The sequence below is a fragment of the Orbicella franksi genome, chromosome 2 (genome assembly GCF_964199315.1).
Source record: "Orbicella franksi chromosome 2, jaOrbFran1.1, whole genome shotgun sequence".
Lineage (NCBI taxonomy): Eukaryota > Metazoa > Cnidaria > Anthozoa > Scleractinia > Merulinidae > Orbicella > Orbicella franksi.
Window position 1 is genome coordinate 9,614,512 of NC_138146.1, and position 13,358 is coordinate 9,627,869.

At 39.6% G+C, this 13,358-nt stretch overlaps 1 protein-coding gene and 1 pseudogene across 1 annotated transcript; both read left to right on the forward strand.

Moving 5' to 3' along the window:
- The first annotated feature begins 176 nt into the window (after window positions 1-176).
- LOC145470479 (52 kDa repressor of the inhibitor of the protein kinase-like) lies at window positions 177-900 on the forward strand (annotated as a pseudogene).
- Window positions 901-929: 29 nt separating this feature from the next.
- On the forward strand, window positions 930-2,795 carry LOC145479994 (52 kDa repressor of the inhibitor of the protein kinase-like). Its single transcript, XM_081458481.1, has one exon. It carries the CDS (start codon window positions 930-932, stop codon window positions 2,121-2,123), a length of 1,194 nt encoding a protein of 397 aa, XP_081314607.1. The 3' UTR covers window positions 2,124-2,795.
- Window positions 2,796-13,358: the final 10,563 nt, after the last annotated feature.

Below are 13,358 nucleotides of genomic sequence, written 5' to 3' on the forward strand. Positions count from 1 at the left end.
TTGATTTTTTGTTTATTTTTTGACAATGTGGACATAAATTGTAAATGAAATATGTTTCTGGAAACTATTAGGGGTCATTGAACGTCCCAGATCATTAAATCCAGGCAAAGCTATAACAATGGCCATCTGCCCTATCATTGTTTATTTTATTACTTAGCACACGCTCTCATGCATGACGTGGCATTTGCGTGCGCAGTAAGGATGCGCAGAAACAATTAGCGCGAACATCCTTAAAGTGGGACAGAGGGTCCTGCTTGGAACAGAAAGGGAAAATGCCCTCTATCTCACAGCAGCTCAGTGATATTTATCGTAACACTGTCGAGCTTAACAGACAGAAGTTATGATCTATCATAAAAACTGTTGGGCTTTGTGGTAAACAGAACATAGCATTACAAGGCCACCACGATGACTCGTCACACATAGATGAAGCTTCAGGCAACTCAGGAAACTTTCAAGCACTGCTGAATTTCAGAGTGGAAGATGGCAATAAAGTGCTAGCAAATCATTTTGCCAACGGCCCAAGAAATGCAACATACCACTCTAAGACGATCCAAAATGAAATCATAGAAGTGTTAGGCACTTACATCCAAGACAAGATCGTTGCAGAGATCAATGAAGCAGGTGCATTTTCCCTACTGGCAGATGAGGCAAGTGACAGCAGTAACGAGGAACAACTACCACTCATTCAGGTTTGTCGACAAAGAAAGAAATGTCAGAGAAGAATTCGTTGGGTTCTACGAGTGTCAAGACGTCGTCACTGGTCAAGCTATAGCCACTCTTGTAATGAAGGCCGTTCAAGACCTTGGCTTGTCTATGGATTACTGCAAGGGACAGTGTTATAACGGTGCAGGCAATATGTCAGGACCTTGTAATGGTGCAGCAGCCATTGTCAAAAGGTAATACCCAAAGGCTATATATACACTCATTGTATGGCTCACCGTCTAAACCTCTCTGTTGTGAGTGCGGGCAAGATTCAGAATGTTCAAAATATGTTTGATACCATTGGAGAGGTAACTAGATCCTTTGAGTACTCCCCGAAGAAAGAAGCTCTCCTTGTCCAGAAAGTGAAAGACACCTGTCCTGAATCCCGCCATCAGAAGCTCCTCGATGTTTGTAAGACCCGCTGGATTCAGGGTATAGATGGTTTGGAGGTCTTCCTGGAGCTTTATGAAGCCATCATTGCAACACTGGAAACCATCAAAGCAAATGCAGAAAGAAGTTGGAATGCAGATTCAACTAAGAAAGTAGTTAGCTATTACCACGTTATCACTAATTTTGACTTCCTTGTTACTTTAACAGTCTGCCAGGCAGTTCTAGCATTCGTTAAGGGGCTAACAGTTAAGATGCAAGGTACATCCAGTGACATACTGGGCATTTTTAGTGACACTAGAGATGTAGTTAAAACATTATCTTCTGTGCGCCAAAAGGTACAAGACAACCATGCAAAATGGTTTCAAGAAGCATGCCAAATTGCCGAGAAGCTGGGCATCACAGTGCAAAAACCAAGAACCTGTCAGGTACAGCGCAACCTTGCAAACAACCGTGCTGAAACAATAGAAGACCACTATAGGAGAAATCTCATGGTTCCCTTGGTTGATCATCTGATCAATGAGCTGGAACATCGATTTGGCAGTGGTGACCAAGAAACAGCAGTGCAGTGCCTATTTGCTGTTCCATCAATGCTACTGGCATCAAAACAAACATGTATGACGTCCTTTAGCCGGTTTTCCACGTTCCACGAAGATTCGTTGCCCTCACCTTTGAGCCTTGAAGCCGAGATGACTTTATGGCAAAGAAAGTGGGAGCGACAAGATCCCAAGACTGTCCCAACAACTGCATCAGCAACTTTGACGGAGATCGACCATACAATGTATCCTAACATCACAGAGTGCCTCAAAATATTTTCCGCCTTACCAGTCGCTACATGCGAGTGTGAAAGGAATGTGTCGGCTTTGAGGCGACTGAAAACATATTTACGGAGCACAATGTTACAGATGAGATTGACAGGATTTGCCTTGCTGCACATTCATTACAACATGGACATTGACTTTGACAAAATAATTCATAGATTTGCAAGGCTTCATCCAAGGAGAATGGAACTGGCAAATATATTGTCTGACTGACTCAAAAAGCCAGAAAAGGGTACTTTAGGTAGTTAAAATTGAAAAAGTTTCCCGGGGAAGCATGCCCTGGGACCCCCTGAGGAGCTTGTGCCTTCGCTGCTCATTTTGCAGTAAATCGGTCAACATTTTTCCTAGATCCGTGCCTGATACACGTTTTCAACTGATGTTAATTACGTGTATATATTGGTTCACTTATGTCTGAGCTGCACTGTACGTGCAATTTTACGATAATCTTGTGCATTCTTTAATAGCAATACAGTGTTTCATGGTCTAATGAAGCATATAAAATTTATTAAGCATGCTGTAACTGACTGGTCTACTCTCAAAATCGGAAGTAAAATGTTCAAGTGCTTGCTTACAATTGCATTCGCTAAATTTACTTAAAGTACAATTGTTGACTTACATGCAAGAAAAGTAAACGAAATGTACCGTTCTGCTGGTTTCTGTGTCTATGTAAATCCGAGTTGGGGAATCAAAATATTTCCACCCATGAGCCACTTAAAACTTACCTGGAAAAGGCATTTACCCAAAAACAACATTTATTTAAACGATATTTAATTAAAGCTGTTAAGTGATCGCGTTACTTGAGTGAAACACTTCTCATAATAGGAGTTTGTTTGTCACTAAAAGTCAATTTGAACAAATTCACACGACAAAACACGATAAGATATCAACTTACATTGCCTGATTATGTCCACTTCTGCTCCGAGTTTCTTGTCTTTCCCGATGTCAACAGCTCAAAAGCATTCTGTAATTCCTAGAGATTTAACGAGTTTCTTCTATTTACAGAAATACAAAGGAAAACTAAGCAGGGATCACAAGTAATGGCGTCCGTCGCAACCGCCGCCATGTTATAGTAGACTATGACGTCACAAGCTTTTGCGTGGCTTGCCACTGACACCTTGATGAATCCGCAATGATCCAAGCGTGTCTGTTTAATACTTGTGACAAGTATTGTCTGTTATACGGTGTTCGAGGAGTATCACTAAAATAATTATATGTTTTGATTCTTGTCTTGGCGGTTTGATTTCTGAAATGATTTTTTGATTTCCAAAACTTGTCCGTTTGATTTCTCAAATGACACTTTTGATTTGCAAAATGCATGAGGGGATTCATGATCCTGGCGTGACATCCAACTGTTGGTGGTCGGCCGGCCCTACTAGTCTGTTGTCAGCAGGGAATAAAATGGCCGCAACGAATAGAGAAGAAGTTGCCGGTTCGGTCGGTGGGTCATTCGTCCATTCAGTTTTCGTTTAAAATCAAAAAGTAAAAATTGATGTCAATTTTTGATTTTCATGATTTTTTATCATAAAAAATAAGAAAGTGCCAAACAGAAAATATTCGGCTATTTTCCTATCGGTAGAATATTGAAACAGAACTTATATTTTTACTTTAATCCTGCCAACAATGAAGAGAAAAATGAAACTGATTTTTGTTTTTCGGCCAAAACAATCCAAATCGTTGACAGAACTACCCCAGAGGGGGGAGAGGGGTCCATTCGCACGGTAAATTTTTTTGCCCCCAGTCCCGCCTCCCCACAGCCCCGCTTCTGGGAAGTCGAGCTCTCTTCTACTGTTGCTTCGCGGTCTTTCGCGACGTTTGGGAATATTTTGTGAATGTGTCTTTTCGTCTGTCAGTTCTGTCCATTATGGCGAGCAGCGAGACCCTCGACGTTAGGCAAGAAGGAAAAAAGGTTTAGTTTTCCTAACTTGAGCGGCTGATGTAAACATATCGAGACTAATCCTCGAGCTTTTCAGGCACGGCACCATATCGTGAAACATGTATTGGCCTAGATTGGGTTTCTCAAACGAGGGATTGGACTTGTAAAAGCGAAGACGCCCTTTAAATTTTTAAGAATTCTCATGGGACCTTGTACATATTAAAGACAAGCTTGGAAGCGGGAAGTTTGATTCTGTTTATTTGGCAGATTTCAAATGAACGGATGTGCAGTACACGTGTTGTTTTCGAGAGGTCGAGAACTGAGTGAGACTACCTAATCCAAGCGATACTTTGAGAAGGAAAATGGAATTCTGAACAGAGCTAAAGGCCACAGAAATATCTCTAGGTTTCTGACATTTTGTCTGTCGCCTCATTTTTTTTTTTTTAACTTTATTATTATTAACAATATGTACATTACCTTTACAATACGTACAAATAATACTTACAATACACTAGAATACAACAAAAGAAAAGAAAAATACAGCTACATTCACTACAGTAAGAATCTTAACATCAAAGAGCTACCACTCTTTTATGAGAGAATGTTACAATACTGGTTTGAGTGGATATGCAGAATAATAAAATGCCATGCACAAGGAAAACGATCATATGGAATAACAAAATGTTAAACAATTGATAACAAGACGAGTTTTTTCCGTACTTGATTTTATAAGGGGGTTTACACCTTAAAAGACCTTCTCGACCCTAATCTAGATTTCCTCACTTATGAAGAATTTAAATTCCGGTATCAGCTGCAAACAAATTTTTTGACCTATCATGATGGAGTGATCATGATAAACGCTATCCCACAAGAATATAAAAGGCAAAGAAGCGAACGGGTGTACAGCAAGAGCATCTTACACAACCATGGGAGAACTTGAAAGTACTAACAACCAAAGCCATACATAAAAGTTTCGTGAAGCACATATTTGAAGAACCCACCACAAAACAACGCCTTATTGCCAATGGGTTAACACCGAACCAAATAAGCAAATACTTCAACTTAGCCTTCTCCATCACTATAGAATGAAGTTAACTATGTTCCAATACAAAACTTTACATGATATAGTTTTTACTGAAACCAAATTATTCAAAGCTAAACTTGCGAGCAGTGATCTTTGCTATTTATGCTCAAAAACAAAACAAGATCTTAAGCATATGCTAGTTTCATGTCCGGTGGTATCAGAGTTCTGGAAAATCTTTCTGGAATGGTATGAGACTCTTACAGCAATAACGACCGCCTTTGTAAGTTAACTAATCACCTCTTACTAATTGCGAAATAGTATATATACTGTTGTAGCATTAATGAAGAACCTTTGTATTTTAGTACTTTTCTAAACAATAGTGATAAACAAGGCCGAAGTCGAAAAACAAATATCAACAAGGACTAATTCACCTGAACGTTACTACAATAAATGGAAAGATTTAATTGACAAGAAGTTTGTAACTTAGAGCTGTATATTACTTTTCTTTGTACTTTGTAGGATATAACGCAACTTTTTGCAAGTTATAGTAGTGTCTGTTGCCTTATGCCTTCGTGATGGAGTACTCGTCGGTTTCAACTTTGATGTTTGGCGAGTTGGTTTCTCTCTAAAGAGAAACTCTGAAAAGAGATTGAAATGTCCTTTCTCTTGACTCAGTTAATATATCACTTTCCTCTTTAGGAGGATGTTAAAATGGGAGGCAAAGCGTTTCCCTATGATGTGAGATAGTCAATTGTTTTGTCAGTTGAACGCGTTTCGGGCCAGTTAAAGGTTCATTCAGCATGATACTAATGGTGAATTATTACCGCGTGCAGGTTTATCTGAACGTATTCGCAAAAACATGCTCGTAAAGAGCTCAAAGACAGTCCCAGCGGCCCACAAGTGCCTTGACCACTCCTGGCTGGGATATTGGCCCGTAACGATGTGCCTCTCCAGCAGGGTCCGAGTGTGATAACAGGTTTTTGGGCCGCTTAAGTTGTTATCCTTGTTACAACAATCCAGAGGGAAACACGCTTGCAGCGACGGAGTTTGTCAGACTCCTAGAGGACTCGGGATCTGTTACAGCAAAACAATCCAACAGGAAGACAGAGAATACACAGTTCTTGGGTCCAACAGTAGAGTTTAATCCACTAAGGTACTCAGAACGAACCCGAACATAACCAGAATGTAACCAAAGAATATTTCACAAGGCAGGATTATTTAAGCCGAAAAACACAATTCTAAAGGATTACGCAACGCTATCAAAAACTCTTAACTAAACATTATCTAATACATTTCAGAAAGCTCGATTGGCTATAACGGAATTCAACGTTTACAAGATTAATAACTTCCAAAACAATACAGGTAGATAACAGTTTAACAAAAGACTATCGCAGGTAGTCATTACAGTTCGGTTCTAACTACAGTTATGATCTTACACAAAACAGCAGGTGTCTGGTGCGGTTACTGAACTGGAACAGTAATCTCTAACTCAGAAACGCAAAACGAACTAAAACAAATATATCTATGTTGGATTTCTATATTTTCTGATAGCGAAAACGAATATGTAAAACGTACTTAATTATCTAATTTTCTCTCCTCACACGAGGTCTACACAGGAGCCTCAGGTAATTAATGTTCAACAACTGAGGAAAGTGCCCAGCCACACAGTCAATATCAAGTAAGTTATTTGGCACTAAAAACTCAAGTCTAGCTAAGTAAAGGTGACAGATAAAGACATCCTCCCCTCCCCCCGCTTTTGACGCCTGGCTGCCAGCAAACCACCAGCAGATAGGCCAGTGCCTGGGCCATGTCTCCAGCCCGGTTCTGACGGACCCCCTCCTACGTTTAGACCCAAAGGCTAAGCCAGGGCGAGCTTCCGACTCCATGGATAAAGTACATTTTCGTTTTCGTATCAACTACATGTATTTCAATAATCACAGACTATTAGCCGAGTGTTAACCTTGCGTGTAGTTATACAGCTACACGAATGCTAGCAGAATGACTAAAACACAAATTTTACGGAAGGTGTCAATGGATTGACCCAGAAAATGTCGAATTTAGTAATGTACATCGAGTTTATCATTTTTCCCGTCGACGGTTTTATCATGGACCTGAATCACGTGTTATGTACCCGCATCTGATTGGTTTATAAAATTGGTTTATGAAATAGGTTCATGAAATTGGGTGGGATTTAGCTTAGCTCAACAAGTTTGTTCAAAAATCATCACTGCATCGAGTTTTATCTACGAAAATTGTTAAAGAATCGGAAGAAATAAGTTACATATCGTTAGAGTCTTCGAGGAGCTCGTTTCGCAAAATACAGTACGGGTTTACTAGTTTCCTTTCGTTTCGTTTTGTTTCGTTTCGCAAATTAAAATGCAGTAACCCGGCTCGGCTTTTGTTTAGTTAAACAAAGAACTGTATGCATAATTATGTGTGAGGTTATACGGAAATTTTGCCCAGCTGAAGAACACAGTTGTATGGAAAGAGACCGTTTTTATGTGGATAATGCCGAGGATGTGGAGTAAGAGTACGATTGCTGGCTTAACAGATGCTGAGAGATCACTAAACAAGCGAATGTTGCCAGAGTTTGCTTAGTTATTTGTAGCTTGGCGCTATTCTTGGTTTTCATGTGACGTAGTCATATTCCAAAATTAGAAATTATCCTTCCTTCTGAGGTTTTAGTTTCATCAGATAAAAGGCCCTGTAGGAACGTGACGTTTGGCAATGTTTTAGCTCGACAGAGTTCTTCTTTTTGTAACAGAGCACTCCAAGCTTTTGCGTTGCGTGACATGAAAATGGCGGCCAGAAAAGACTGTCGCGTAGGTCAAAAGACGAGTTATCGCTTTAGTTTTTGTTAAATAAACGGTGCTTGCACTAGAAGAAGCATTTATTTCAATGTGTCGGAGCACTAGAGTAAAAATGTTCGTTTCAATAGCAAAACTCAAGGACGGATGTTTTTGTTATTTTACGGTCGCCATGTTTGTGCCCCTCCGAAGGGCACAAACATGGCGTCTCCATACAAAGCTCTATAAATTTGGATGACACGCTTCTGCGAATAACGGGCAAATGAACAACAGCAGAAACCTGATTCTTGGCGAGGTTGTTTATATAGCAATCATCTATCATATCCTAGATTCTTGAATTTATTTATTGAATGGTTACGATTTTTAGTTTTGATCACATGACTGGTGAAAACCAAGAATAATGGCGCGTAATCCTGTGTTTCAGTCTCGCCGTAAAATTTGAGTCAATTTCAGCCGAGTTTACCTCTCTGATCGTTGCCGTATTTAGGAGAATTTCTGTGGAATATACTTAACGAATTTCCTCGCTTTCTACTAATCAATTTACGGTAGAAAAGTCTGATTTCAAGTGATTTTAAAAGCAACGACTGACAGAAATTGTTTTTCTAGTAACACTTCAAACTTCGCACAAGATTTCACACCGCAAAAACAATTTTGGAGAACATAACTGTTGAAATAAATGCAACTAACATAAAGTAGTGCGAAAAAAATCTGTTCTTTAATACATCTGTCTTTGTCTACTATCTGAGTTACTCGTTCGTTGCGAAGAGTTTTTTACAAATCGTTAGTAGACGGCGCGGAAGCTGATTTAGTGACAAAGTTGCGTGAACAAACCCATTTGTAATCTGTAAAACCAATTTCCCGCAGGAAAAAAAAATAAACATGTTGTTTGTCGGCTTAGGGTCGGTCTGTATAGTGAAAAACGATAGGGTTTAAAAGTACTCACGAGTGACCACGAGTGACCACGAGTGACCACGGGTGAGATTACATCAAAAATGTCGGTTATGTTATTATGACGTCATCAAGAAGTCATTGTGAGGTCATATCATTAAATAATGACCTTACCACCACACTGAGGCTATTTACTGGTGTAGTAATCAAAGATTAGAACAGTAGCCGTGCTTCAAAATTCGATTTTTTTCCTTTTCAAATATTAGCTGCTTTTTTACTTGTGCAAGGGAAGAAAAATTCGCCCGATTTTACTAAAAACTGCGCGCGGACTTTGCATGCTTTGTTTGATCGAATAACAGATAAACCATTCTGGCCAGAAAATACGGCCTTTTGGCAACCTACAAAACTAGGTGGAAAATCTCGTACAGACTGGACTACGATTGCGTAACACCGCGTGAACGTAACTAGTGATCACTAGTGTAACTAAAACATGTCCGATAATTTTTAGCGACGACTCAAGATAAAGGAGGTGTCTCCTTTATGTCCTTCCCTTCCTCCGGAGTCCCCGGAGATGTTTAAAATCGTGGTATGTGGACTATAGATTTCAGATTGCATGCCATAAAATGAAAGGGAAACCCAAAATTTGAAAATAAATTGAAAACAAGTTGAAACATAAACTTTGCGAGTTGCAGCTAGGCAAATGGGCACGATTTGTTGTCAGAAAACTAACTTAACCCCGAATTGCACAGCTTACCAAAACACCGTGATTTGTGGTCAGGATGGTTTATTCGACGTTCCAAGGTTAACATTTTTCAATTGTGAAAACAAGAGATAAACTCGTGCAATTTAAACAAACACAAACACAGGGTAAAAATGTTTGGCGACGCGCTGTCTGGTGGGTCGGCTGGCCGAAATCGCGAAACTTAATTTTCTCAAGAAATATTTATTATAAGGTTTGGCGTTCTGAAATTGAACGTTCACTTGCGGAAACAAATCTTAAAGAAATGCTTTTACTGGAAGTTTACAGTTCCCTACAAAGCTTATAGTTTGACAAGTGTCATTCATTCATTAGTAGTTCAACCTCACATGCAGATCGTTATGTTATTCGATCAACCAAAACTGGCAAAGTCCGCGAGTGAAGTTTTGAGCCTTTACACTACGTTTAATGAGATCGCTCGGATTTTCTTACCTTTCACAACTGAAAAAAGATCACAAATGAAGCATGAAAGAACAGAAGGTCAACAGCCAATATTTGAAAAAAAAAATCGAATCGTGAACTCACAGGCAGTGCTCTCAACACTATTGAATAGCCTAAGTTTGGTCACTGGTCAGGTCATTATTTGATGAAATGACCTCACAATGACTTCTTAATGACGTCATGACAATTTTTTGACTTAATATTAACCGTGGTCACTCGTAAGTACTTTTAGACCATATCGTGAAAAACTGTGACCTCGGGCTTGAAAATGCTGCCCGAGGTCGCACGGCCTCGGGCAGCATTTTCAAGACCTCGGTCACAGTTTTTCACGATACGGACCTCCCAGCCGGCAAATAACATATATTTACGTGTCAATGAGATTTAGCATTGCTGCTAATTGGGGACACCTAAAAAGAGCTACAATCATCAAGACTATGTACGAATTAAATTTTTAAACATTGTAATTATTTTAGGAGCCATAATCGGGGACGGAGACCGTAAGCGCGCGCCATTTCTAGTATTGGGGTTGTCCCCATGATATGGGACAATAATTCTATTTTTAGAACAAATTGCGCCATCGCCTGCGGCACACGCGCGTACATGCTGCGAGGATTTTTGCGGATGTCGCGCGGGGGAAATGGCGTCCTAAATTTCCGAAATTTTTCATGTTTTTGGCCCACAACTCAACGCGTTTACGTCTGTTGGAATTTTGCTTAAGTATTTTCGTCGTAAGCTGCTCCAGTTTGAGTGAAGTAAGACAGTGTCGAATTTTAGGTATGTTCCGCTGTAAGTTTACATATATCGCTGACCAAGTTGTGTTCCGACGGATGCTTCTTTTACATGAGCTGTACATTACTCCACTTTAAATTTCACATATGTTGAAGATTAACAGCTTTTCCATTACACAGCAAAAAACTAGCTGGATATATTTAGATATAGCAGAGCTTCAGGACTTCATAGTTTCCTAGCTCCTCTTGCCACACGCTTGCGAGGAATTTGTCAGTCTATCGCGACCGAAAAGTAAAACAAAATAATTGCTAGTTTGAGTTTCGCTTGAATTGTAAGCAACGCTTGATGTTTCATCAAGGCCCAATAACTTTACGTCCGTAGATACTGCTCAGTTTTATTCGTGTAAAAATTCAGTAAATTCTCTGTTGTCGATGAATGAGAGCGCCCGCCGATGCGTGTTTTGTACAGTCAGTAAACATGACAAATTGTACTTCCACCGCACTTTCGTGTGAAAGCGTACATCGAACTCAAACAATAACTCTATAGTTTTTAAATATGTTTAAGATTGATAAATGTTTGAGAACATTTTAAAAGCTAAACTGAAAATATGTGAATAAAGCAGAAATAATCAGCAAAGTTACGATAACGCTTTCTTTAATCAACTTGGAATAACGATTTCGATTTTGTTGATCGAGTTATCAAAACTCCTTGTCTATTTTCATTTTCGCAGTGTAAAACTTCACTATGCTTATGTTGAAGAAAGACACATGATGTTAGTAGCCTTTTTTGCGTTCGTGAAATTTGTTACAGCAGCTCAGCACAAAAGATAACGAAAGAAATCTTTGTCAAGATTTGTTGACAATTGAAAACACCGACTCGGACTTGAAAGTGCACGAACTGCACTATGCAAATGAGCTAATTGCACACGTCAGACTTTCCTTTCAAAAACTTTTGCAAACCCACCAAACAAGCAGAAACAATAAGAAACCGTCAAAACAGGTTTTGGTTATGATGAACCATTGTCTGAGAAACTCACAAATTAACTCGATACCAGAGTAGAGAGTTTTCTTGCTATATTCTTAAGTCAGAACAAACGCAAAAACATACGCGTAAGCTTACAACCAGCGTGAGCAGATCTTATTATTCATTCCCAGCGCGAGATTGAAGTCTTGTTTTCGACCCTGAAAAACCCACCTTTTCCGTTAGCTCAGAGCATATAAGCGCCCTAGTTCGTATTCCCTGCCTTATTCCCTGCTATCGCTGTGAAAAATACGCAAGAGAATCTCTCAACTCTCACCATTTGATCACGCAACGTGACAACATCCACGCGAGAGCCCCCGACATGTGCGTGAATCCGCGCGGATATATGACGTCAGGATGGCGCAATTTGTTCTAAAAATAGAAAAATTGTCCCATATCATAGGTACGCGCGAATCCCGAGACTTACGGTCTCCGTCCCCGATTATGGCTCCTGTTATTTACAAGATAAAAGCCTATCTATCAAAAGAAAAATACAAAAGAAAATAAAGTTACAAATAAAGTCAACTAAGAATGATGAAGATAGTCAAGTTGAACACATGGCATTTGCATCCCCTGCTCGCATCAATAAAAATGTTTAAATCCCTTTTCCTAATGTAATTTTTAAAATTCTTTAAACTTAAGGTTACAGTATACCTTCGGGTCGGCAATTTTCTTCAAATTTGGATTTTTGGGTCAAAATAGAGGTCGAAGAATAATCTCTAATTTCTGAAAAAAAGTTTTGAAAAAGGCTAAATATTGGCGGAGAAATGGCGGTTTTACGTTTTCACCGGAAGTAAAAGTTTACCTCTTGATTGACAGCCCTGTGGCGCGTATGCAATCAACCGAGACGATTTTCGCGGAAATTACCTATATGGATGTCACGAATTTACTACTCAGTTGATCAGCATTGTTGTTCCGACTACCCAGCATTTTTTATATTAGGCGTGTCTCTATTAAGTTATAAGTAAACATAGACCACGTTTAAACCATGGACCGGTTCGAAAAAGCGAAAACAGCGAAGAACGAATGAAAATACATCAATGAGTGAAGAAGCGAAAGTTCGCCACGCGGATGAAGCTATAGTTATCGTATAAGGCGGGCAAATATTCGTGGTGAGAGAAAAGAAAGGTTCTGTAAAAATTTCGGAACTTGACAGCAATAACAGGGATGCTGACAGAGACTCTTCTGATGAGTCCGATATCGACGAATCGTCGGACTCATTGAGACCATTTGAAACATTATCCATGCACAGTTGCCCACACACAGTTGCTCTCCGCGCTGTCTTTTGTTTGTTTCCTTCGCTCAGCCACTCCAGCGTTCGTATCCTTTTTAGTCTTCCCCATTTTGCCAGACCAGCTTCAAGAAAAACCGAGCTACAGAAAAATTCTCTCTCTGCCTTCGGTTCCTTGAGCGCATTGCGAAACACAAGAGTTTTTTAGAGATTCGCGCGTAAATTTCACCAGGCGGTTAACGGCAGTAAACTTTCCCTGCACTGATTGGCTTAGTTACCTGAGAACCCAGTTGAAGGCGTTTGTGGGCGGAGTTTGTTCGCGAAGCAGAAAATTTTTCTTAGCGCTGTTTTCTCGAATAAATTTTTTCACTTGAAGCAGAGACTTTAAAGAGTTATAACTCAAAGGGAATTTGTTCAATTGCTCTTAAATTTGGACAGTGGCTAGTTTAACATATAAACTACAAAAGCGTGTCTGGGAATTGTTAATTTCGAAATACTTTTTCTTCGAGAGCGATTTTTGTACGATCACTCCACATTTTTTAAATCCTATTTCGAAAATGTTCTGTAACTTTTTACTGCAATCGAACATGCCAAAACGCAGACACGTTTTTTAAGCGCTTTGGGCCCTGAAACCGAGGAAAAAATTAAATTGGCGAAAAACGAAATTCGCTTTGACTT

Bases quoted from the DNA above. Each gene is read 5' to 3' on its own strand.
- LOC145479994 (XM_081458481.1), top strand. From the start codon at position 930: ATGGCTCACCGTCTAAACCTCTCTGTTGTGAGTGCGGGCAAGATTCAG.